Raw genomic sequence first — 20,354 nt, 5'->3', positions numbered from 1 at the left:
GGAATATAGGCATCAGAGAGTAGATTATTTTGCTGCCAACTTATGTTGTTGTTTTTTTAACTAAATTATAGTTCATCATTAATGCCATATTTATTATTTTTTAAATAAATGAGATAATAATTATTCAGCTGATTGAATATTTCTGTTGCATATTCATTTTAATTACTAATATAATTGTAATAGAATAGAAAGTGTAATTCAATCATATTTTATACACCTTTCTCAAGGAGTAGTTTTTAGTTTATCCTTTAAATTATTATTTTTTTTGTCGTGTTTGTTTATTGTAAGTTGATTAAGGATAAAATGGTTATTGCTATAAATAGGAGAAAACTACAACCCCATGTTGAGAAACACTAGAAACAGAACAAAATTTTATTCTCTGTGACTAACAGAGCAAGCATCATTGATATCTATCAAGTATTTTTTAACTACAAGCTGATCATCTAATGTCAAGTCACTCCTAAACAAATAATTGCATAATAGCTAAAAAATTAAGTTTTGTTTCAACAATGCAACTAATTCAACAAACTCTGTATGAAGATGACCTACCTGGGGGCTCTGGACTGGGTTTACTCTCCTCCTTCATACTGCCAAACAAGCTTCCAAAATTCTCTTCCATTGTGTGGATATCCATGTCAACTTTGATTTCATCCTAGATCACAAAGCCATACAGTTTTATTCATTATGATTTGATTCATTACAAACATTAAGGATCAGAACACTAGATTTAATATATTTGCTATACTCAATGTGCTGTGTAACATGTTTACATTTAGGAAATTGATAACAAATGTAATAAACAATTATAAAAACTAGTGCAGCTTAAGGTTACCAAAATGAATGATTAGCGCTATGTCAAAAGAGGAATCAAAGGATGTAAACAAAAAAATTTTAATACTTTTTTTCTATGATACTTCAATAATCTACTTAAATAAAATAAATAGTATTTTAATTTAGAATTTATGTAAAATGTAATGATTGTTGTCTTTACTATTACCCTGTTCTCCAAATTTCCAAATAGATCATTTTATTATCTTTACATTTCATCTTCAACATTTAAAATCTGATTTAGAACTTATTGAAAAAATTTATTAGGAAAACAATTTCATGACAGTTATAAACCAAAGATTCCAACTTAATCCTGAAGGTTAAGATTTTCATTGTAAAGTACCTATTCTTTCTTTAATATAACCCACTAAACTATGTGGCAAGGGGGTAATGACATAGTGTTTGTATTGACAATTCAATTTATCTGTTACTCAAAAAAAGGCTTCTTGTACTTTGGTTTCAGCTATGAATCTTCAGTCAAAACTCCCAAAACATAAACTAGCCTCTTTCCTATTACTTCTTTCCATCCACCACAAAATGAAAAAACAACAATATTATTTCAACTTCACCAGTTTGTAAGACTGTATACAAACACTTGACAAGCTTTTCTTAGAGAAACACTAAAATATAGTGACCACTAAAAAATTGTAAAACACATGCTCTCTTACATCTCCCAGTGTGACCTCATGCTTGATGCTCTCTGGGGGGCTCTTAGTGCTAAAGAGGTCATCCTGGTCAGCCAAAGGAGCTGTGTAAGCAGGAGCCAGGCCCAGGTCCCCTCTGGATATCAACATGTGCATGTAGGCATCATGGGAGAACACATCGTGGACTATCAGCTCATTGAATAAGGAGATGAGATTCTTAAAAGCTTGTTTGGCTTCATCTGTTGGGTGTTCCTCTGCAATGAAATAGTTGAAAAATAACTAGACAACAGTGTCACTACACTAAGTGGGCAGAAATAAAACATATAATAAAATACATATTTTATATAGTGGAGGATCTGAAAAAAATCTATCTGGTCTACCATTGAGAAAAAGAACAAAATTGTCTAATGCTCAGTATCTTTGACAGAAAATATATTTTTAAAAAAATAGGAGGCTCGGTGGCTGAGCGGTAAAGCACTTGGCTTCTGAACCAAAGGTCCCAGGTTTGAATCCTGGTGAAGACAGGGATTTTTTATTTAGGGATCCTTAGGCACCTCTGAGTCCATCCAGCTCTAATGGGTAACTGACATTAGATGGGGAAAAGTAAAGGCAGTTGGTCTTTGTGCTGGCCACGTGAAACCCCTGTTAACCGTAGGTCACAGAAACAGATAACCTTTACATCATCTGCCCTATAGACCACAAGGTCTGAAAGGGGAACTTTACTTTTTTAATACATTTTTTAAATATTACTTCCTACAATGGACTAGAAAGGAAAGAGAAAGCAGTTAAAAAGATTTGACTATTTCTCCATCAAAGCGGTTAGAAAAATTATACTATTTCTCCTATCCCAATGGAATTTCTCAATTTCCACAACAAATAAAACATACCTAAGACAGGGGCTCGCGTGTCAAGGAAGCTCATCAACAAAGATTGAAACACAGGTGTGGAGGTCAAAGTCTCTGAATGAACACCATCTTTATCATCTCCAGACTCAACTTCTCCAAATTTCTTTTTTTTTCATTAAATTACAACAAAAATAAAATAAATATTCAAATCATTATGAGGGCATTAGAAGTTTACACAAAAAATGTATCCTTTTTATCATTACATTCATCTTGAAAATGTTTTTTTCAATAATATTGCTTTTTAATAATAATATTTCTAAAATCTATTTAATAGAGAAAATATTTGCTTATAATTTGTAATTTTCATAAATTTATCTAATAAAAATGTTCATAATTCAATGCACTTTTATTCTGAGCCTGTCTCCAATGAATAAAATAAAACCTTTTTGATAACTATCAAAAAAATTTTGAAATCTTAATTTTTAAAAAACCAGTCTTGCTTAAAAAATATACCTCACTACGAATTTCATTTTGTCGCCTTTCAAGAAGAAGAGCAACAACTATACACCTGTGATCGCCAACTCTTTGAACACTGACTGCCCAGTCCACCAGAAGGTTTATGATTGGTTCATCACCAATAGGAGCCTATAAGAAAGCAACAAATTAAAACATACACATTTTTCACTTACTATAAGTAGTATACAATTTTTCAATAATGTTAACATTTTAATAATTTGAAATAAAGGTAAAAACATTGATAAATGAGGTTATCATTATAAGACTCATACAATTTTATTCACTTGATTGCTAGTTAACTGTTGTGACGGTCATTGTTATAAGCATTCACTGACTGAATTTATTTTTCCTTTGTCTATTTTATGCTTTAAGATTAACTTTCCATTTGAACTTTACTGAATAACCTTTAGCTAGACCGTCACCTTTTTTTCACTGATACAGATTGCTTATAAGTTTATTGTCCACAATCACACATATATATATATATATATACTTCCTGCCCCTCCCACAACACCCCCATATTTTGACTAGTCCGGTTACCTCTCCAGTTTCTTTACTCTGGGTAATGCTGAATATTTTTGTATACAAAGAATCCATATTGTAAATACTGTCAACAATATCAAAGTTGTGCTGATCCAGGACATCCAAGACTTTCAATACTTTACTCATGATGTAGCCTGTAATACCATAGAATAAACATGTAACAGTGCTCTGGTTTAGTAATGAAGTAAAGCAGAAATTATCAAACGCAATCTACCCACACAGAAAGATACATATCAAGTAAAATACAGCAAACACAATTAGCAACTGACCAACAGCAGACTGCTGACACTTATCAGATGACCAGTGTACTTCAGCAGAATGACTTCTTGCAATAATCTGTTGCTCTGCATTCTTTACTTGTTGGCGTATCTGAAATTTAAAAAAAAAAAAGATAATATAAAAGACACTGCAAGTATAAAGATTGACAAAGAGTGCAACATTGGACACCTCACTGTGACCTACATATTAAATCACATCTAGCACAAAAATATTGAAGAATTAATGTATTATTATTTGGCTACATAAGTACCCTTTCAGACATTGTACCCTTTGCAAATAGGAGTTTCATGTTTCTAGTAGGGGTGCACCGGATAGTACTTTTTGATATCCGGCCGGGGCCGGATATGACTGGATAGTAAAATTTGATATTCGGCCGGGGCCGGATACCTAAGTGTCTTGTTAATATCTTGTGTTGCTGAACATTTTACGAAACTGTTAAATAACATACCTATATTGGTTGGTTTTATTTTTTTTCCTTTTATATACCTTATTGTTTTAAACTCTGTTACTGATTGATTTATTCAAGCTTAACAGTATTTCTAAAAATATGTATGGCATGAGTGTGTCTGTGTGTATGTACGATGCCACCAACTGTAAAGGATGTGTGTAGGAAGGTCAATGTAAATAATGTTAGTATATATTTAACTAGTTAATAATGTTAATCTCATAAGTAAAGTGCAATCTGCCTTGTATAGTGGTCGGATGTATGTGTTTATGAATTTCAGACTAACAGCCTGGTCAGATATACCTAATGAGCCTACACATGTAGTCCTAGTGTAATGTGTATACTTGTTTGTGTTAACCATCAAGAATTGTTTTTTCCTTGAGCATACGCACGCAATAGAGTTGGGTGTCAGTCAAAAAAGATAACACATTGGCATGGTCAGTCAAGCATATAGATATATTATACCCGTCCACTAGTTAGAGGTCAAGTTTTTTTTTTTGTTTTTTTTTACACTCCAGCATATTGTTTCTTTGTTTGCTAGATCTAACTGCGGTACTATTATTCAATTTATTTTATGCGATTTCAAAATTTACTGTAAGGTTTTCCATTATTTATTAAGTCAAAAGAATTAAACAATGAAATTAGCTTTCTTTCTAATGATTTTAATACAAGGCAAAAAAAAAATACACACACGCAAACATGCACATCTTTTGTTTTATTTTATTGTGCAAAGAACGTAAACGTTAAATGCAAAGAACGCATGTTAGAAACATCTTCCTTAATTATTACTTATTAATTATTTTATTCGTGGTTTCAGTTACTGTTACAAAAGGGAACGATAGTAAGCCTATGGATGTCAGGTGTGTAAAAGTCGTCCTGGCCTGATACACAGTGGCTAAGTACGCATCTTAAGTAAAAAAAAATAGTAATAACAAGGAGTTAATTGACTGTCACAAATTATTAAGAATATTGTTATCAAGTCAAGACACTTAACTGCAGGAGTAATATTCAAGTTAACACGTTAGAAAAATTATTTAACCGTAATATTTATTGACAGTGTAATAATATCCTTTGTTAGCACGTTGTGTTTTTTCATTCTGGCTTAAAAATGGTCAATGTCTATCAATAAATTGGGAGTCAAGGACCAAAGAAATAAAATAAAGAGTATGGGGTGTTTAGCTCTCCATTTAAAGATAGCCCTGGTCGTGTCTTCTACAAAATAATTAGTTACTGGCTTACTGGGTATATAATCTCGCGGTTTGTGTTCTGTGTAGCTAAAGGTCACTCATTTAGGTGCGTGTGATCTTTAGTCCAGCTTACTAATTGAGATTTATGTTCAAGTAACTCGGCACACTTGAAAAGGTGTGGCCTCTAGCCCAACCACGTGATTAAGATTTTTCTCCAAATAAGCAAACTCTTTGTCCGGATACCCGTGTAGATGTCTGGCTTGAAGTCCTGTCCTCCCCTCCCCCCCACCCCCCCCAATTAAGATTAACTACTAAGTAAACAAACATAGTTCCCTCGTGTGACCTCTAGAGAGTGCTTACGTCCATCGTATCTGACTTGGGGTCACCTGTCAATCAATGAACTCAATGTGATGGACTAAACAAATAAAAGAGGGAGGGAGTTGTTCATCTGGAAATATACCTAGTCCTAGTTACCTTAGAGGTGTGGCTATGGTAGTCCAGCCCCCGTAATAAAGATTAACTACTAAATAAACAAACTCAGTTCCCTCGAAAGGTGTGACCTCTAGAGAGTGTCAATACGCTGACATTAAACCTACGTCCATCGTATTTAACTTGTGGTCACCTGCCTATAAAAAACCCCCAATGTGATGGACTAAACAAATAAAAGGGGTGGGAGTTGTTCATCTCTACCTCTGGAGATATACCCGCACAGCTAGACAGACATCTGGTCAGCATGACGTAGTCAAGGAATGTAGCATTTTAACATGTTAACTAACCTACTCAATGGTCAAGACAAATCGAAAAAAGTGTCAGCCATTGCTGCTCTGTATGTAAAGCGCATTTATGATGTAAAGTTTCATTTCTATTTATATTACGTTATTAACACGCCTTGTCTTTATAATAAACGATGTTTGGTGCATATTCATAATGGCTCTATTTTTAAGCACATTATTTTGTTTTAATATATAAACATTAATACATTCTGCAACAGACATTAATGGAACGAGGTTCACTTTATGCATATTAATTAGGTGTATTTTTTACTATCCGGTTTACTATCCGGTAGTGATATCCAACCGGAGCCGAATAGCACCAGATAGTAAAAAATGCCGGATATTCGACAGAAGCCGGAGCGACTATCCGGTGCACCCCTAGTTTCTAGTACAATGACCAACCCCCTTAGATTTCTTTAACTAATGTCAGGCACTCATCAGAATTGGGTAAACTCAGGGGTGTCCTAAAATCCCTCATTTCAGAAGCTAAGCATGTTGCCACTCAGCTGTTTGGATACATAACTTAAACAAATTAAAATGATGTTTCTTTTTAGATAATGCTTAACCCTTACCAATATCATTTTAACAGTTTATATCATACAGGCATGCATAAGAATTTATACAACAACAGTGACGACAGAACACCACTAGGAATAATGAAAAAGAGAGGTAAAAAAACTTACATAAGTATTGCTTTGTCCAGGTGGCATGGGAAGACTGCTAGTGGCACAAGGGTACAAGTCAAGAGGAGACCCTACCAAGTAGGAATTGCTCTTGTAATCACCCAGGGAGTTCCACACCATGGCGGTGGGACATTTGATGGTGATGATTTGGGCCAGAGCACATAGTTGTAATACAATGAACCTATGGCTCTGGCATTCTTTGAACTCTGCCATGGCATTGATAAGTGGGTTACACATCTGTATGGTGGTGTTAATGGCTTGGGCTGGTGTCAGAGGAGTCCTGAATAGAGATTATTATTATACTGAGCTTAAATATTTACAAAAGCTTAAACCCTTTTTTCAAAGGGTTTCTAATATAGGTAAGTATTTGGTTTAAAATAATGCATGCCAGTACAATCTGTTTTATAAATAAGACAAATGATACTTTATTAGAGCTGGATATTTTGTTATGAAATCACAACTGAACCTACAAGACATGTTGTTTTTTTTACCCATTAGCACTCATTTGAGGGTCAGTTCTGCCTAACATATGATCCATTTCAGCAACCAAATGGGAGATTTTCCTACCGCAATAGTTGGCTAATCTCCTAGCAAGTATGACAGATTTGCACATGTCTGAAGAATACTGTAAGAGTAGAAAGTGACAATTTTTTTTACAAATCATCCTAAAAAAAAAAGAAAGCAGTGTTAAATGTTAATACGATCCCAAAGTAAACTTGTTTTTCCTCACATGGAGACATCCACTTACTATGTTCATTTGTACCAAAATGAGCTTCAATACAACATCATCTGTTTGTTTCATTTTGTCTGGGAGCTCTATCAACCAGTTGAGAAAGTCATGACGATCTAGTAAGCCTTCCTGATAAAATAAAGGTTTGGATTTGTATTATTAAATGGCCTATGTCATATATTATTTTTCTTTTAAATTCTAAATATTACATCGAGTATTTTTGTTATAAATTTTTTTATATCATATTAAAAATGATGGAACCACCTTGACAGATCCAGAAGCCATTATCAACTAAATATACTACCACTTCAGGGTAATCAGAAATGAGAACTTTAAAAGAACCTACAAAGTTTAATAAAACTTGTTTAACTTGACTGGGCTTCATAAGTTATATTGAGATGTTTTCTCTATTGAAAAATTGATGTCCACATCAGAATAAAGTAATAGAAAAAAACAACAACAATATGTCTTCATAATGACATCCCTATATAGCTTCATAATAACATCATTATATGTCTTCATAATGGCATCACATACTTCATAAAGATGATTAGCAAATCTTGTACAGTAGTTCCAGTTCTTCATTGCCAGATCTAAATCAACTTGGGATGTAGCTGGAGAAGGTGCTAGTAAAAAAGGTGTGGCTGTAGCTCCACTGGTTCCATGGTAAAAGTCTTGAATTTTTTGAAGTTGATCTTTCAAATATTTACTTATAGCTTGAGTCCAATCTAAAGGATGAAAAAAAGAAGGTGATTGTTTCTTAAACTAGTACTTTTGATATAGTCCTTAAAACACAAAGTTATACAGATTTACAATCGAGACAGGTGTGAGACAGGGGTGCATCTTATCTCCCTTCCTTTTCCTCCTAGCCATCGACTACATAATGAGGAGAGCAATGAACCAGACTGCCTTTGGTATTCCATGGTGTGAACAACTCCGATTGACGGACTTGGACTTTGCTGATGATGTTACACTACTCGGGGCTACAAATAAATGCATTCAAGAAATGACGGAGAGCCTAGACAGAGAGGCACACAAAATTGGCCTCCGCATAAACTTGGATAAGACTAAAATTATGCGAGTGGGATATAAGGCAAAGGGTGTCCCCGTCAGACTTGGCGAGTCAAAGCTTGAAGAGCTGGACAAGTTCACGTACCTTGGCAGCATCATAACAAATGATGGAGATGCTTACCACGATGTAGCGTGCCGAATAGGAAAGGCAGGGAGCATTTTCCAAAGGCTGCAGCCTATTTGGACTAGCCAAGCCATTGGACTCGAGACAAAATACACCTTCTCAACACAATCGTCATTCCAACTGCTACATATGCATGTGAGACATGGAAGTCATCTATCAAAATTGAGAAAAGACTATGTGGCTCAACAGAGATGGCTGAGACGGATTTTGAGAGTCAGTTACACAGATAGGGTCTCAAACAAGGAAATCCTATGCCGAACTGGGAGTCGAACACTTAGTGAGGTTGTGACTGAGCGGCGCATTAGGTTTGCGAGACATGTTCTACGTCAAAATGAATTACGCACACCAAGAGTTGCGATAACATGGAAGCCAAAGCGAGGAAAGCTCAAACAGGGACGTCCTCGTATTACTTGGCGACACACCTTCATGGAGGACCTCAGAACAGTGGACACCAGGTGGGAGGAGGCTTCAGACATTGCCAGTGACAGATCTTTATGGAGACAGTTTGCTGCCCAATGCGCCGAACGGCGCGGGAGGACCTAAGTCTAAGTCTTCCTTGTGCACAAAAAAGTATTTCTTACTCAGAAACTTGTAATATCATTTGAAGTAGCGAAATAAAATTGGGAATGTCTTCTGTACACTGGCAGAGGGGGGAAAGGCATTTATAATAATTTAATAGTCTCTTATCTTATAGGATACAGACCTTACTTCAAAAAAGAAGATGATTACATCCTACGCGCAATGCATGTTAACCAATGACTCATTATTTTTTTCTTTTTTTCATCTATATATAAATTAATATCTATCATCATTACTGGACAAAGAAAAGTGCTGAGGGTATTCTGTAACATTTCAACCTATGTGAAGTCACACTACTTCGTTATATTGAGAGACAGGTCCTACCACTTCTTCTCCTTAAGAAATAATCTGTTAATTTGAGCAGACAACCACCTATTCTTCATTACAAGCACACTTTCTGCTTCATATCTTAGGCAAGAAAAAAGAAATCAGACAAAAAAATAATCACCCATAAATTGATCCACAGTCAATTTTCTACGGTTCCTAGAGTCCTGGGTTCCCATGTTGTGAGCAGCAGTCATTTTTATAAACCAGGCAGCCCTGACATTGGGAACTGCATATTCACATAATGTGGAGAAGATTTCTTCCTTTTTGTTGAATGTTGGAACCTATTGCAAGATAAAGTAAAAAAAAAATATTAATACATATAAACAATAAGAACATACCCTTAATCAGTAAACAAGGGCAATGCAAGGACTTCGAAGAGAAATGGGTTGAAATAAAAGCTAAAGGAGAATGAAGATATAAGAGCTTTATAAGAGTTTTTATATTCAATTATTTGATAAAGAAATAAAATTTATAGTACATAAACCACAAAAGTAGAATTTAACATTGAGATGTAGCAGTTCATAGGGCAGTTAATTTAGAATTCACCCATTTCTGTGATCAGTGTCAAGTAGCAAGCAATATGACTAATCAATTGAGCAAGATTTTTTTGAGTCACCCAGTTTGCAAGCCAAACAATTAATCAATCATGCACCATAAAGTAGGTTGCAATAAAAAAAAATTATGGAAATTACTAACAGAAGTTTTGACTAGCCCAAAAGTATTTAAGATTGTAAATATTAATTAAGTTTTTCAAAAAAATTATTGAGATATAAAACTAAAAAAACAATAAAAATTTATAACTTAGGCTTACTAACCAACATATTTAAAATTAATAAATAACACCAATAACTAACCTTGCGACTTAGTGAAGCTAAAGGCTTACTTCCTGCCAAGTCTTTAAACCAAGCTTCAGTAGAGGGTTTACTACATGCGGCCTAGTTTAAAGAAAGATAAACATTTTAATAATTAAGAAATGATTCTTGTTACTTATTTGAACAAGGAATTTGAACAAGAAATTATATTTCAAAAACTTACAGGCCAAAAATGTTCCTTCACTGGCAGTTGGAATTTTTTATTTTTGCTGTCTTGTAGAGTGTTTAGCTCATTCTTCTTTTTCAGAACACTGTTGTAAAATGTGCTACACTGTGTTGCAAATTGAAATATAGTAAAAGATTATAAAATCAGTCATAGTCATAAAAGACAGGCCTTATTATTATTATATATAATAATATATGTGGACTTTTTATGCAATAGTAAAAAGTATTCTCTTGTTTACTATAATATAATTACAATAAAAATTAAGATTAGATTTTTTAAAATTATTTACAGAATATGATGTATAAAATTAAATATTATCACAATAAGAAAACATTATTTTGAATGGAAGACAACTGTATAGTAAAGAAAATGAGCATTATAATTTCAATAAAAACTTACTTTTTCTAATGTTATTTCTATATCCTTTGCAGAAGCACACTAGGAAAAAAAAAAGATAAAAATATTAACAAGCAAATAAAAAAAAAAATACTTAAAAAAAACAACAACTATATTAGGTGCATCAATTAGTTTGGATCAGACATGTAATTAAATTTGTAATAGATCTAGACTAACAATAATAAATCTGTACGATTAGAAATATTTTTTTGTCATTTGTTTTTGTTTAGCGCAATTTCAAGCTTTTAGCTTTTTTCTTGTGTTGTCAGGTAAAAGAAATAATTGTGCAAAGTTTCAGCTTGATCCAAGATTGGGTGTTGGAGAAATAATGCGTAAAATTTTTTTTGACCAGGCAGACAGAGTGAGATAAGCTTTTAAAAAAATGAAAGCAAAATCAAATAATTACTTGAAGATACAAATTTTGTTTTACTTTTTTTAAAAAACATTTTATTTTAAACCTAAGAGCTAACATTTACTTTAATGCCATCAATGATGAAAATAGTCCTTCTCAAAGAGAGATGGAAGGAAGGAGGATAAAGGATGGTCTTGATAGAATTTTAAAACATAATTGTTTCAAATGTTGTAAGGTCATATCATCACTTTAATGATGGAAGGGGAAAAATACAAAGTTACTGTAGAAGAAACTCACCTCATCAGTTACAACAGTGCCCAACTGAAAACCATGTTTAACATTTTGCTGTGTGAGTTCATCCTGCAAAACAAAAATGTTTTTTAATCAATTACAGCTAAATTGGAATTAAAAAGTGTCACACCTTGTTTGGTAGACTATGACATAGTTTGGTTGAGAACCACAAAATATGTGAGTTTACGAAGAATAAGTTATCCAACATGAAATAGGGGTCTTCACAGTGGCAATCAAGGGGTTCTGGACACATGATTGACAGACCACATGGGAAAGAGTCCACGCCATGATTTGTAAGCAGACGGACATGTCTTGTATTTTAAGATAAAAGTATTGAGAACTATGTATGTGATAATTTTCCAAGTGAAATAATTTGTGCTATTTTGTGATGGCTGAAGTTGCCAATTATTGTGTATCTTTTTATGAAGAATAAATATTTGTCTGCTGCTAGAGAGTTTGTTTCTAAATATACTTGTTGTGGTACTATTGCTCAGTAACCATAGTATGACTACGCAACAACAAAATTGATGATATTTCTTAATTGCACAAGGAGCATTCTAATAAGGCCAGAAGAGGCCCTAATACAACACAAGAGAACATTCACGTTATCAGCATGTAAAAACATATTACAAAAAGTAAAAAAAGGAAATATTTTACAGGTTTAAAAAAAAAAATAATTGTTGATTTGAAAATATATAATATAATTAATGTATGAGAAGCATTGTAGGGATAAGCCTTAAACATTGATAGGTGGTTTAACAATTTGAAAGCTTCATGATGAATGCTGCTTTTAGAATCACCTTGAGATCACCCAAATCTAAACACTTGACATCGCTTGAAGAGAGGGGACAAAGCCATTTGTTGATTGATCAATACATAGTATCATCATAAATTGTGCACTAGAAAAACTGGTAAATTTCACCCGGAAGGAGTTTCCAAGAAGGCTTTACATTTCAAATTGTTCACATTCTAAACGCTATAGGTCAAGTCTGATCCAAGCAGGACGTTTTTGGCGCAAGGGACGTTTTAGCGCTAACAGTTTAGGTCACATTATTATCATTATTTACTTTTTTTTATAGATTTCTTTAAATAGAATGATACATATCTATGTTTCGTGCAAGTGTTTTTGTTAAGACATATTTATCATGTACAGAACAAGATATATTTTTGTCTGTTATATTTGGTATTTAAGTTTTCAGTTTAAAATATAATAGAATGAAATGGTGAAAGTTTTACCAGTCTGTCAGCGTGCTGGATAAATGATTAGTGAATGTTACAAACTACGCAAGATTTGGGGCGAAGAGATTGAAAGAGAGCCGTAGACCTTGTCACCTTGTGCCACTAGACTCTATAGATAATAGCTAGCCTAGGTCTAGACTACAGTGGAGAAAAGTGGTGATAAAATGGTTAAAATTAGGTGTGAGGAGTGGGAGCGATATAAATTGGACCGTTCCTATTGTCTCAATTGAATGTAGCAGATGATATTGATACTACAAAATAATAGAGTCTCTTCTAGTAGATCTAGATTAGTCTTAGAAACTAAGAAAGTGATGACACTTGACTGATTGAAGTTGAAGTGATTGACTGAATGTGACTGATGATTCTTTCTAATGTTCTTTATATAATCTAGACTTGTTCATCAATATTCATTAGATCTAGAGTGACTAGAAGAAGAGTCTAGATCTAGACTAGTTGTCTAGTTTAGTAGATAAATTATCATTATAAAATTTATTAAAATCATTATTATTTATTTCAATGAATATTTGTTGATGTTGTCAAGACTCACTCAAGCTCAGCAGGCTTAAAGAATGTAACAAAATTGAGAAGAGAAAAGATATTTAAATGCTAACTAAGGAAACAAACCTCTTTCTGTTTGGGATCTTGTGGATATACATCAGGTGGACCCAACCGAGGTTTCTTTATTGGAGTGTGTTCTTGACTTGGAAAGGCAGTCGCCATTTTTAGTCAATCTGCAAATTGGGTTGTCAATATAAGTAAAATATAGAGCCCTAATTATAATTTCGGACTTTTATCAAATAGATTTTTTTAATTAATTATCTTGGTTAATAAAAAACAAAAAGACAATAGAAATATATTTCCTTAGATAAAAACAATAACTAATGATGATCTATTAAAGTTTAATTTTCAAATTGTTTATGGAGTTTATTGGCATTGACTATCAACCAACAGTTACATATAAATATATACATTTTTTTTTTCTTTTACATATCAGTTGAATGGTCAAGTAAAATGTTATCAGAGCTATAGATCTAGTATATGGGCCTACAAATTTGTAAGGCTTTCACCTAAGTTTTGAACTTTGAAATTCTCACAGGCTATACCCGACTAGGAGAAGGTAAACTGAAATCAAAACCTCCGCTGCCTATTGCGGCTATAAAAGCCCCAATTTAACACGGGAAAGGTTTCGGGAAAAATCAGGAGGTGGTTATCCTTGGGCAGCTTGAAGATGATTACGTACCCTAAGCTAGTCCAAATTTTATCTCTCGCAATAGACGCCTGGAAAAAGCTGCATGCAGTAGCGTTCGAACCCAGAACAATCAAAACGAGATTCCATAGTGCATATCACACGCCAAGGTAGACCAGGTTAAATTTCAAATTATTTGATGAAACATGCCAATAAATAAATGGATCTACGTAAACTTCCTATTAAAATATTTATTCTCGAATCAGACGAAGCAACTTTTCACAGTACCAATAGGTGATGATCATTCGCACAAACACGAGTAGGCCGGTGTAGGATACATTTTGGTATCTGTGTTATGATATAGCCTACCAAATCTTCACTAAGTAGGCTATATGTTACATAATAAGACAGCCCAGAAGAATATGAATTTAAAGTCCCTGCCAAAGAGTCAAGAAGAACAGAATATTTAGTGCCCCTGACGAAGCGCATACTTGCAATGGTGTTTCCGGGCCAGTATATGTGTAACATAATAGTATTATATGTACATTTGCACACTAGCGCGTCAGTGCAACACCGCTAATTGTGTTTACGTAATAATTACGGAGTTCCTAATATGTCTTCCCTCTTAAACACTAGTTTGTTATTTGTGTAATACAAATATTCTACATGGTGTCAGAATAAAACTTGTTAAAGCTGTCCAGACAAAGGTTTTTATTAATCTTATAATGGCTTCTTTTTATTTTGAGCAACCAATCTTGAATTGGAATGCTAAAGATCTGTATCAAGAGTTTATAAGATTTCAACAGCAGGTGAGCTTTTGTTTCAAAGGACCGTTAGCTGGTGCCGATAGTAAACAAAAAGCCGGATGGCTGGGAATGTGGATAGGTCAACAAGGCCGTGAAGTTTACAAAACTCTAAATATTAATGATAGTGAAGAGGGAGATCCGCAATTGCTATTAAAGAAAATAGAAGACTACATAAGGCCAAGACAAAATAAAAGAGTGTCTAGATTTAGAGCACATCAGAGAAAGCAGGTAGAAGGAGAAAGTTTTGATAACTTTGTTAAAGACCTAAAGCTTCTCATTATGGACTGTGAGTATGACAACCCAGACGATATGCTTATTGATTTGATTATTAGTGGAGTCGTACACGAAAAGGTACAATTAAGACGTCCTACTTTGATCAGGGACAGAAGTTGACCCTTAGCAAGGCTATTGAAATTGGACAACAATACGAGATGTCGCAATGCCAAGTGAAAATGTTTAGGGGCCAAGAAGTTCTAGCAATCAAGAGGCAGTCGCACAATGTACTCAAGCAGAAGTCTAAAGACAACTCAGATAAATTATGTAGTAAATGCGGCAAGAACCATGAAAAGGGAAAATGTCCAGCAATAGGAACCACATGCAATTTCTGCAAAAAGAAAAACCACTGGTTTCAAATGTGCAGAAAAAGACGCAACGTCAATCTAGTAGAAGATGACAGTCACAGTGATGAAAATATTATACCTGTTAGCACTGCAAGTAGCCAGTATAAAAAGGGTAATATTGAGAATATCAATGTCGTTGAAGACAAGTGGACTGTAAAACTAGTCGTGCATGGCAAGACATTAATTTTTCGTATCGACACTGGTGCAAGATGTAACATTCTTGTCAAGTCAGAGTTTGAAAAGCTCAAAGACAAAGTAAAACTTGCTTATTCAGCAAAGTCGCTCAAGTCTTACTCTAATCATGTTATTAAGACTTTAGGAGCAGTAGTGCTACCTTTGAAAAATAATATCCAAGAGGTGAAAGCAAGGTTTGAGGTAGTAGACATTAGTCGAGAGAACATTTTGAGTGGTGACACAGCAGAATGTTTGGGACTACTACAACGGATTGACAGCATAGAATCCAAGGCAGAAGACGAGTTACAAAGAGAGTTTCATGAAATGCTTAAAACAACTGGAACACTGCCAGGAGAATACAAGATTCAGTTACAGGAAAATGCTAAAGGAGTTATTCATCCACCACGTCGCTTAGCAGCATCTCTACGCAATAAAGTTGAAGAAAAACTTAAAGAAATGCAAGCTGATGGATTTATTACTGCCGTACATGAACCTACTGAATGGGTTAGCTCCATGGTTGTTTCGTTCAGGAATGACAAAGTTAGAATATGTATTGATCCAAAAGATCTCAATAAAGCAATCAGAAGGGAACATCACCCGATGAAAACTATTGAAGATGTGATCACTAACATTCCAGATTCGAAGATATTCTCAGTTCTCGATGCCAAGTCAGGGTTTATGCAAATAAAGCTTGAAAGAGAATCTTCATTTCTCACAACTTTCAACACACCTCTGGGAAGATATAGATGGTTACGATTACCTTTTGGTATTAAATCAGCGCCAGAAATTTACCAAAGAATTATGGATGAAATGCTTCAAGGAATTGAAGGAGCATATGTCATCATAGACGACATTCTAGTAGCTGGTAGAGATGTTGAGCATCATGATCACATTTTGAAACAAGTCATGCAAAGAGCAAAGTACAATCTAAAGCTGAACTATGACAAGTGCAAGATAAGGCAAAACAGAGTACCTTATATGGGCCATATCTTGTCAGAGAAAGGTTTAGAACCAGATCCAGCAAAGATAAAGGCAATTATTGACATGCCAGCTCCTCAAGACAAAGATGGAATCAGAAGATTTCTAGGTGTAATTCAGTACCTAGCAAAATTTATTCAAAATCTAAGTCAAGCAGATGCTCCAATACGAAAGCTTTTAAAAGATGATTTAGAATTTCAATGGAATCATGAAAAAAACAAGAGTTTCAAAGAATTGAAACATCTTTGTACAAACCCTCCAGTTTTAGCATATTATGATGTCAACAAGAAAGTAGAGATAGAATGTGATGCAAGTAAAGATGGACTAGGAGCAGTATTACTCCAGGAAGGCCGTATAATTGCATACGCATCAAGAGCTCTCACAGATACAGAAACAAGATATGCTCAGATTGAGAAGGAAATGCTCTCAATTGTGTATAGTACAAGCAAATTTCACTGCTACATATTTGATAAGGAAGTAACAGTTTATAATGATCACAAACCTCTGGAGCAAATCTTCAAGAAACCTCTATTGTCAGCACCAATGAGAATACAGAAGATGCTAATAAGACTGCAGTGGTATGATCTGAAAGTCTGTTATAGAAAAGGCAAGGAAATGTTTATCTCCGATACACTTTCTCGTGCACATCTACCAAATACTGATACACAGACATGTGAATTTACAGATGATTCAGTGCATATGATCTCTGTAAGTGATTCGAAATACAGTGAAATTAAAGACTGTACAAGCAAGGAACTTTCAATGCTTCTGGAAGTAATTATGACTGGTTGGCCAGACACAAGAAGCGAGACTCCAATTGAAGTCAGGCCATATTGGGATTCAAGAGACCAGTTATCAACTTCGGATGGTATTATATACAAAGGTCTGAGAATAGTCATGCCACCAAGCTTACGTAAATACATGCTAAATCTGATTCACAAGTCTCACTTAGGAATAGTCAAGTGTAAGCAGAGAGCCAGAGAAGTCATGTATTGGCCAGGCATGAATGCAGACATTGAAGTGACAGTTAGGGATTGTAGCAGGTGTGCTGAACATCAGAATCAAAATGTGTCAGAGCTGCTAATGCCTACCAAGACACCAGACCTTCCATACAGCATGGTTGGGTGTGATCTGTTTAACTTTGAGGGTAAAAATTATGTTCTTCTAGTTGACTACTTCTCAAAGTTTATTGATGTCAAAGAACTGTCACAGGAAACCACATCAGATATCATCGAAGCAATAAAGAGTATATTCGCATGCCATGGAATACCTAGAAGGTTAAGGTCAGATAGCGGGCCACAGTTGGCTTCAAGGGAATTCCTGAACTTCTGTAAATCATACGGAATAGTACATGAAATGTCGAGTCCTCATTTTCAGAGTTCTAATGGTGAGGCTGAAAGAGCTATTCAAACAGTGAAGAAACTTTGGAAGAAAAGCGAAGACAAATTTCTGTCGCTATTAGACTACAGAACTACTCCACTGAGTAATATTAATTTGTCGCCAGCACAATTACTCATGGGACGCGGACCCAGAAATTTGTTACCTTCTAGCGAGGAAATACTCACACCTAAGACACCAGATCTCAAGGTGGTGAAGAAACACTTTGACTCCGAGAAACAGTCTCAGAAACATTATTATGATAAGAGGAAAGGAGTTAAGAGTCATAATCCACTACAAGACGGAACGGCAGTCAGAATGCAACTTAATTCTAAGTGGAAACCAGGAACAGTAGTTTCGAAGCATTCTAAGCCTAGATCATATAATGTCAAAAGTGGAAATAAGGTCTACAGAAGAAACAGAAAACACATCAGAAAGTCTTCTGAGAAAGCAAACAGATTTGACAACAATTATGACTTTCCAGATGACATCTCAGAACAACCAGAACCACTAGATCTAGAGAGTCCAAGATTACAAACTACACTAGATTTTGAGCCGCCACTACACACTGCTTCTTCTAACACCTTTAGACCAAATGAACCTTATGTAACACGCTCAGGCAGAATAGTTAACAAACCCAAGAGACTTGATTTGTGATGAACTGATTAGACTTTTTAGTTGTTTAGTTTAGTTTGTTAGTTATTCTGATAAATAGATTTTCTAAATTAAAGAAGAGAGATGTAACATAATAGTATTATATGTACATTTGCACACTAGCGCGTCAGTGCAACACCGCTTGTGTTTACGTAATAAACGGAGTTCCTAATATGTCTTCCCTCTTAAACACTAGTTTGTTATTTGTGTAATACAAATATTCTACAATAGGCCTATATCTTGTTCGGGCCTCTTGGTAAAGAATGCAATTTTGAAGGACATGTCTCATTCTGTTGTGTCCGGTTCTGAGGCGAAAGATTAGATGTTGATATTGTCGGGATAGCTTGAAACAATAGCGCAGATTTTCATAGATTTTTTTAAACGAAAATTTCTCTAAAGTCTATTGAGATCTAAGCCTATATGAAAATGTAGAAACGCTATTGTAGGCCTATTCTTGAAGGCGAGGCTTTATCAACTACTGTTGCAAGGCTTAATTAATTTTCAGATCTAATGATTCCGTAGGTCAAGTAAGATATATATAACGTAAAGGCTTACAAGATTCTGAAGCAATGGATTATGACATCAGCATTATGACCAGTTCTTTATGAAATCACTCAGCCAGTCAGATACTTCCACAAGACTTGGTAGTGGATGCAATTTATGCAAGCAATTTGAAAATTTAAACCTGGAATTGAAAAGATCACGCCGACAGGGCAGGCCTTATAATAGATAATTGGATGCCCTATTATAGGCAAAGTGAATTAGCAGAGTGGCCCCAAATGAAAGAGAAAAATAAACACACACACACAATTACGTAATTAATTTATCAAAAACATAGTGTACTCCAACAATAACTTCGAGGACAAATTTCACCATTTCTTCTCTAGAAAAATTATTCTCAGTCCTGTGCGAGACCTCACCAATCAGAGGCCCTATATAGGCGCCTGCCTAGTGGACAACATCAATTTTCTCCGCAAAGAGCAAGCTACAACTCAGAAATGTCACACATCTGTAAACTTTTACTTAATAAGTATAACTACCCTCACACCCACTTCAAGTAGACACTGTGTACTTAAGAAATTGGCAATTGAAATGCCCCAAAGTCATTCCCATCAGGCAGAGTCTCTTTTCCTATTAAGCGCGACAAACCACCGTAAATCACCACTCTGTATGGCAGTGGGGAACAGCTGAGAAGAGTTCTACTTTTCCATGGCAGAATGCAAAAAAAAAAAAAAAAAAAGCTCTGTATTAAACAATGTTACAAAGACAGTTTGTGTGAAAACACAAACTCAAAATCGGCCTCCGAAGTGGTCCACCCAGGCAGGTTTCAATATTTTCAGAAAGAATATCAGAATGAAATTCTATTAAAGGCAAATGGCAGAGAAGAATGGAGAAAGAAGCAGCGTAGCTAGGGTGGGGGGAGAATTTGAAAATCCCTCAGGCCCCCACTTGAGAAGGGCCCCTTAACGACTGTTTTTTACATTAAAAATGAAATAGTACACAAAATGCAGGGGGCCCCAAAGATGTCAAGCCACCCCCCCCCTGGGCCCCCAAACGATGGAAAATTCCTAGCTACGCCCCTGGAAAGAAGGTTGACTGATCCTGTGTGGTGCCCCAATGGTCCAGCAGACCAAGAGAAAGGTGAAAGTGAAGGAGAAGTTCGATGTGA

At 34.9% G+C, this 20,354-nt stretch overlaps 1 protein-coding gene across 3 annotated transcripts in view; it reads right to left on the bottom strand.

Annotated features, from left to right (window-relative positions):
• LOC106055682 (mediator of RNA polymerase II transcription subunit 12-like protein) overlaps positions 1 to 13,641 on the bottom strand; it is a 39,484-nt gene extending 25,843 nt beyond the window's left edge. For 2 of the 3 annotated variants that reach the window (XM_056011958.1, XM_056011959.1), the window contains exons 1-16: positions 13,515 to 13,622; positions 11,658 to 11,720; positions 11,012 to 11,050; positions 10,610 to 10,717; positions 10,429 to 10,509; positions 9,696 to 9,855; positions 8,011 to 8,201; positions 7,492 to 7,602; positions 7,235 to 7,368; positions 6,744 to 7,023; positions 3,646 to 3,745; positions 3,374 to 3,510; positions 2,831 to 2,962; positions 2,360 to 2,480; positions 1,497 to 1,726; positions 550 to 652 (exon numbers count right to left, since the gene is read on the bottom strand). In XM_056011958.1, coding sequence (XP_055867933.1) covers positions 550 to 652; positions 1,497 to 1,726; positions 2,360 to 2,480; positions 2,831 to 2,962; positions 3,374 to 3,510; positions 3,646 to 3,745; positions 6,744 to 7,023; positions 7,235 to 7,368; positions 7,492 to 7,602; positions 8,011 to 8,201; positions 9,696 to 9,855; positions 10,429 to 10,509; positions 10,610 to 10,717; positions 11,012 to 11,050; positions 11,658 to 11,720; positions 13,515 to 13,610 — 2,086 coding nt within the window. In that variant the 5' untranslated portion in view covers positions 13,611 to 13,622. Of the gene's footprint in view, positions 1 to 549; positions 653 to 1,496; positions 1,727 to 2,359; positions 2,481 to 2,830; positions 2,963 to 3,373; positions 3,511 to 3,645; positions 3,746 to 6,743; positions 7,024 to 7,234; positions 7,369 to 7,491; positions 7,603 to 8,010; positions 8,202 to 9,695; positions 9,856 to 10,428; positions 10,510 to 10,609; positions 10,718 to 11,011; positions 11,051 to 11,657; positions 11,721 to 13,514 lie in introns of all 3 variants that reach the window. The other variant, XM_056011957.1, reaches the window with a different exon arrangement.
• Positions 13,642 to 20,354: the final 6,713 nt, after the last annotated feature.

The sequence above is a fragment of the Biomphalaria glabrata genome, chromosome 15, assembly GCF_947242115.1.
Source record: "Biomphalaria glabrata chromosome 15, xgBioGlab47.1, whole genome shotgun sequence".
In the NCBI taxonomy this organism is placed as follows: domain Eukaryota; kingdom Metazoa; phylum Mollusca; class Gastropoda; family Planorbidae; genus Biomphalaria; species Biomphalaria glabrata.
This window is presented reverse-complemented; position numbering and strand designations above follow the sequence as displayed.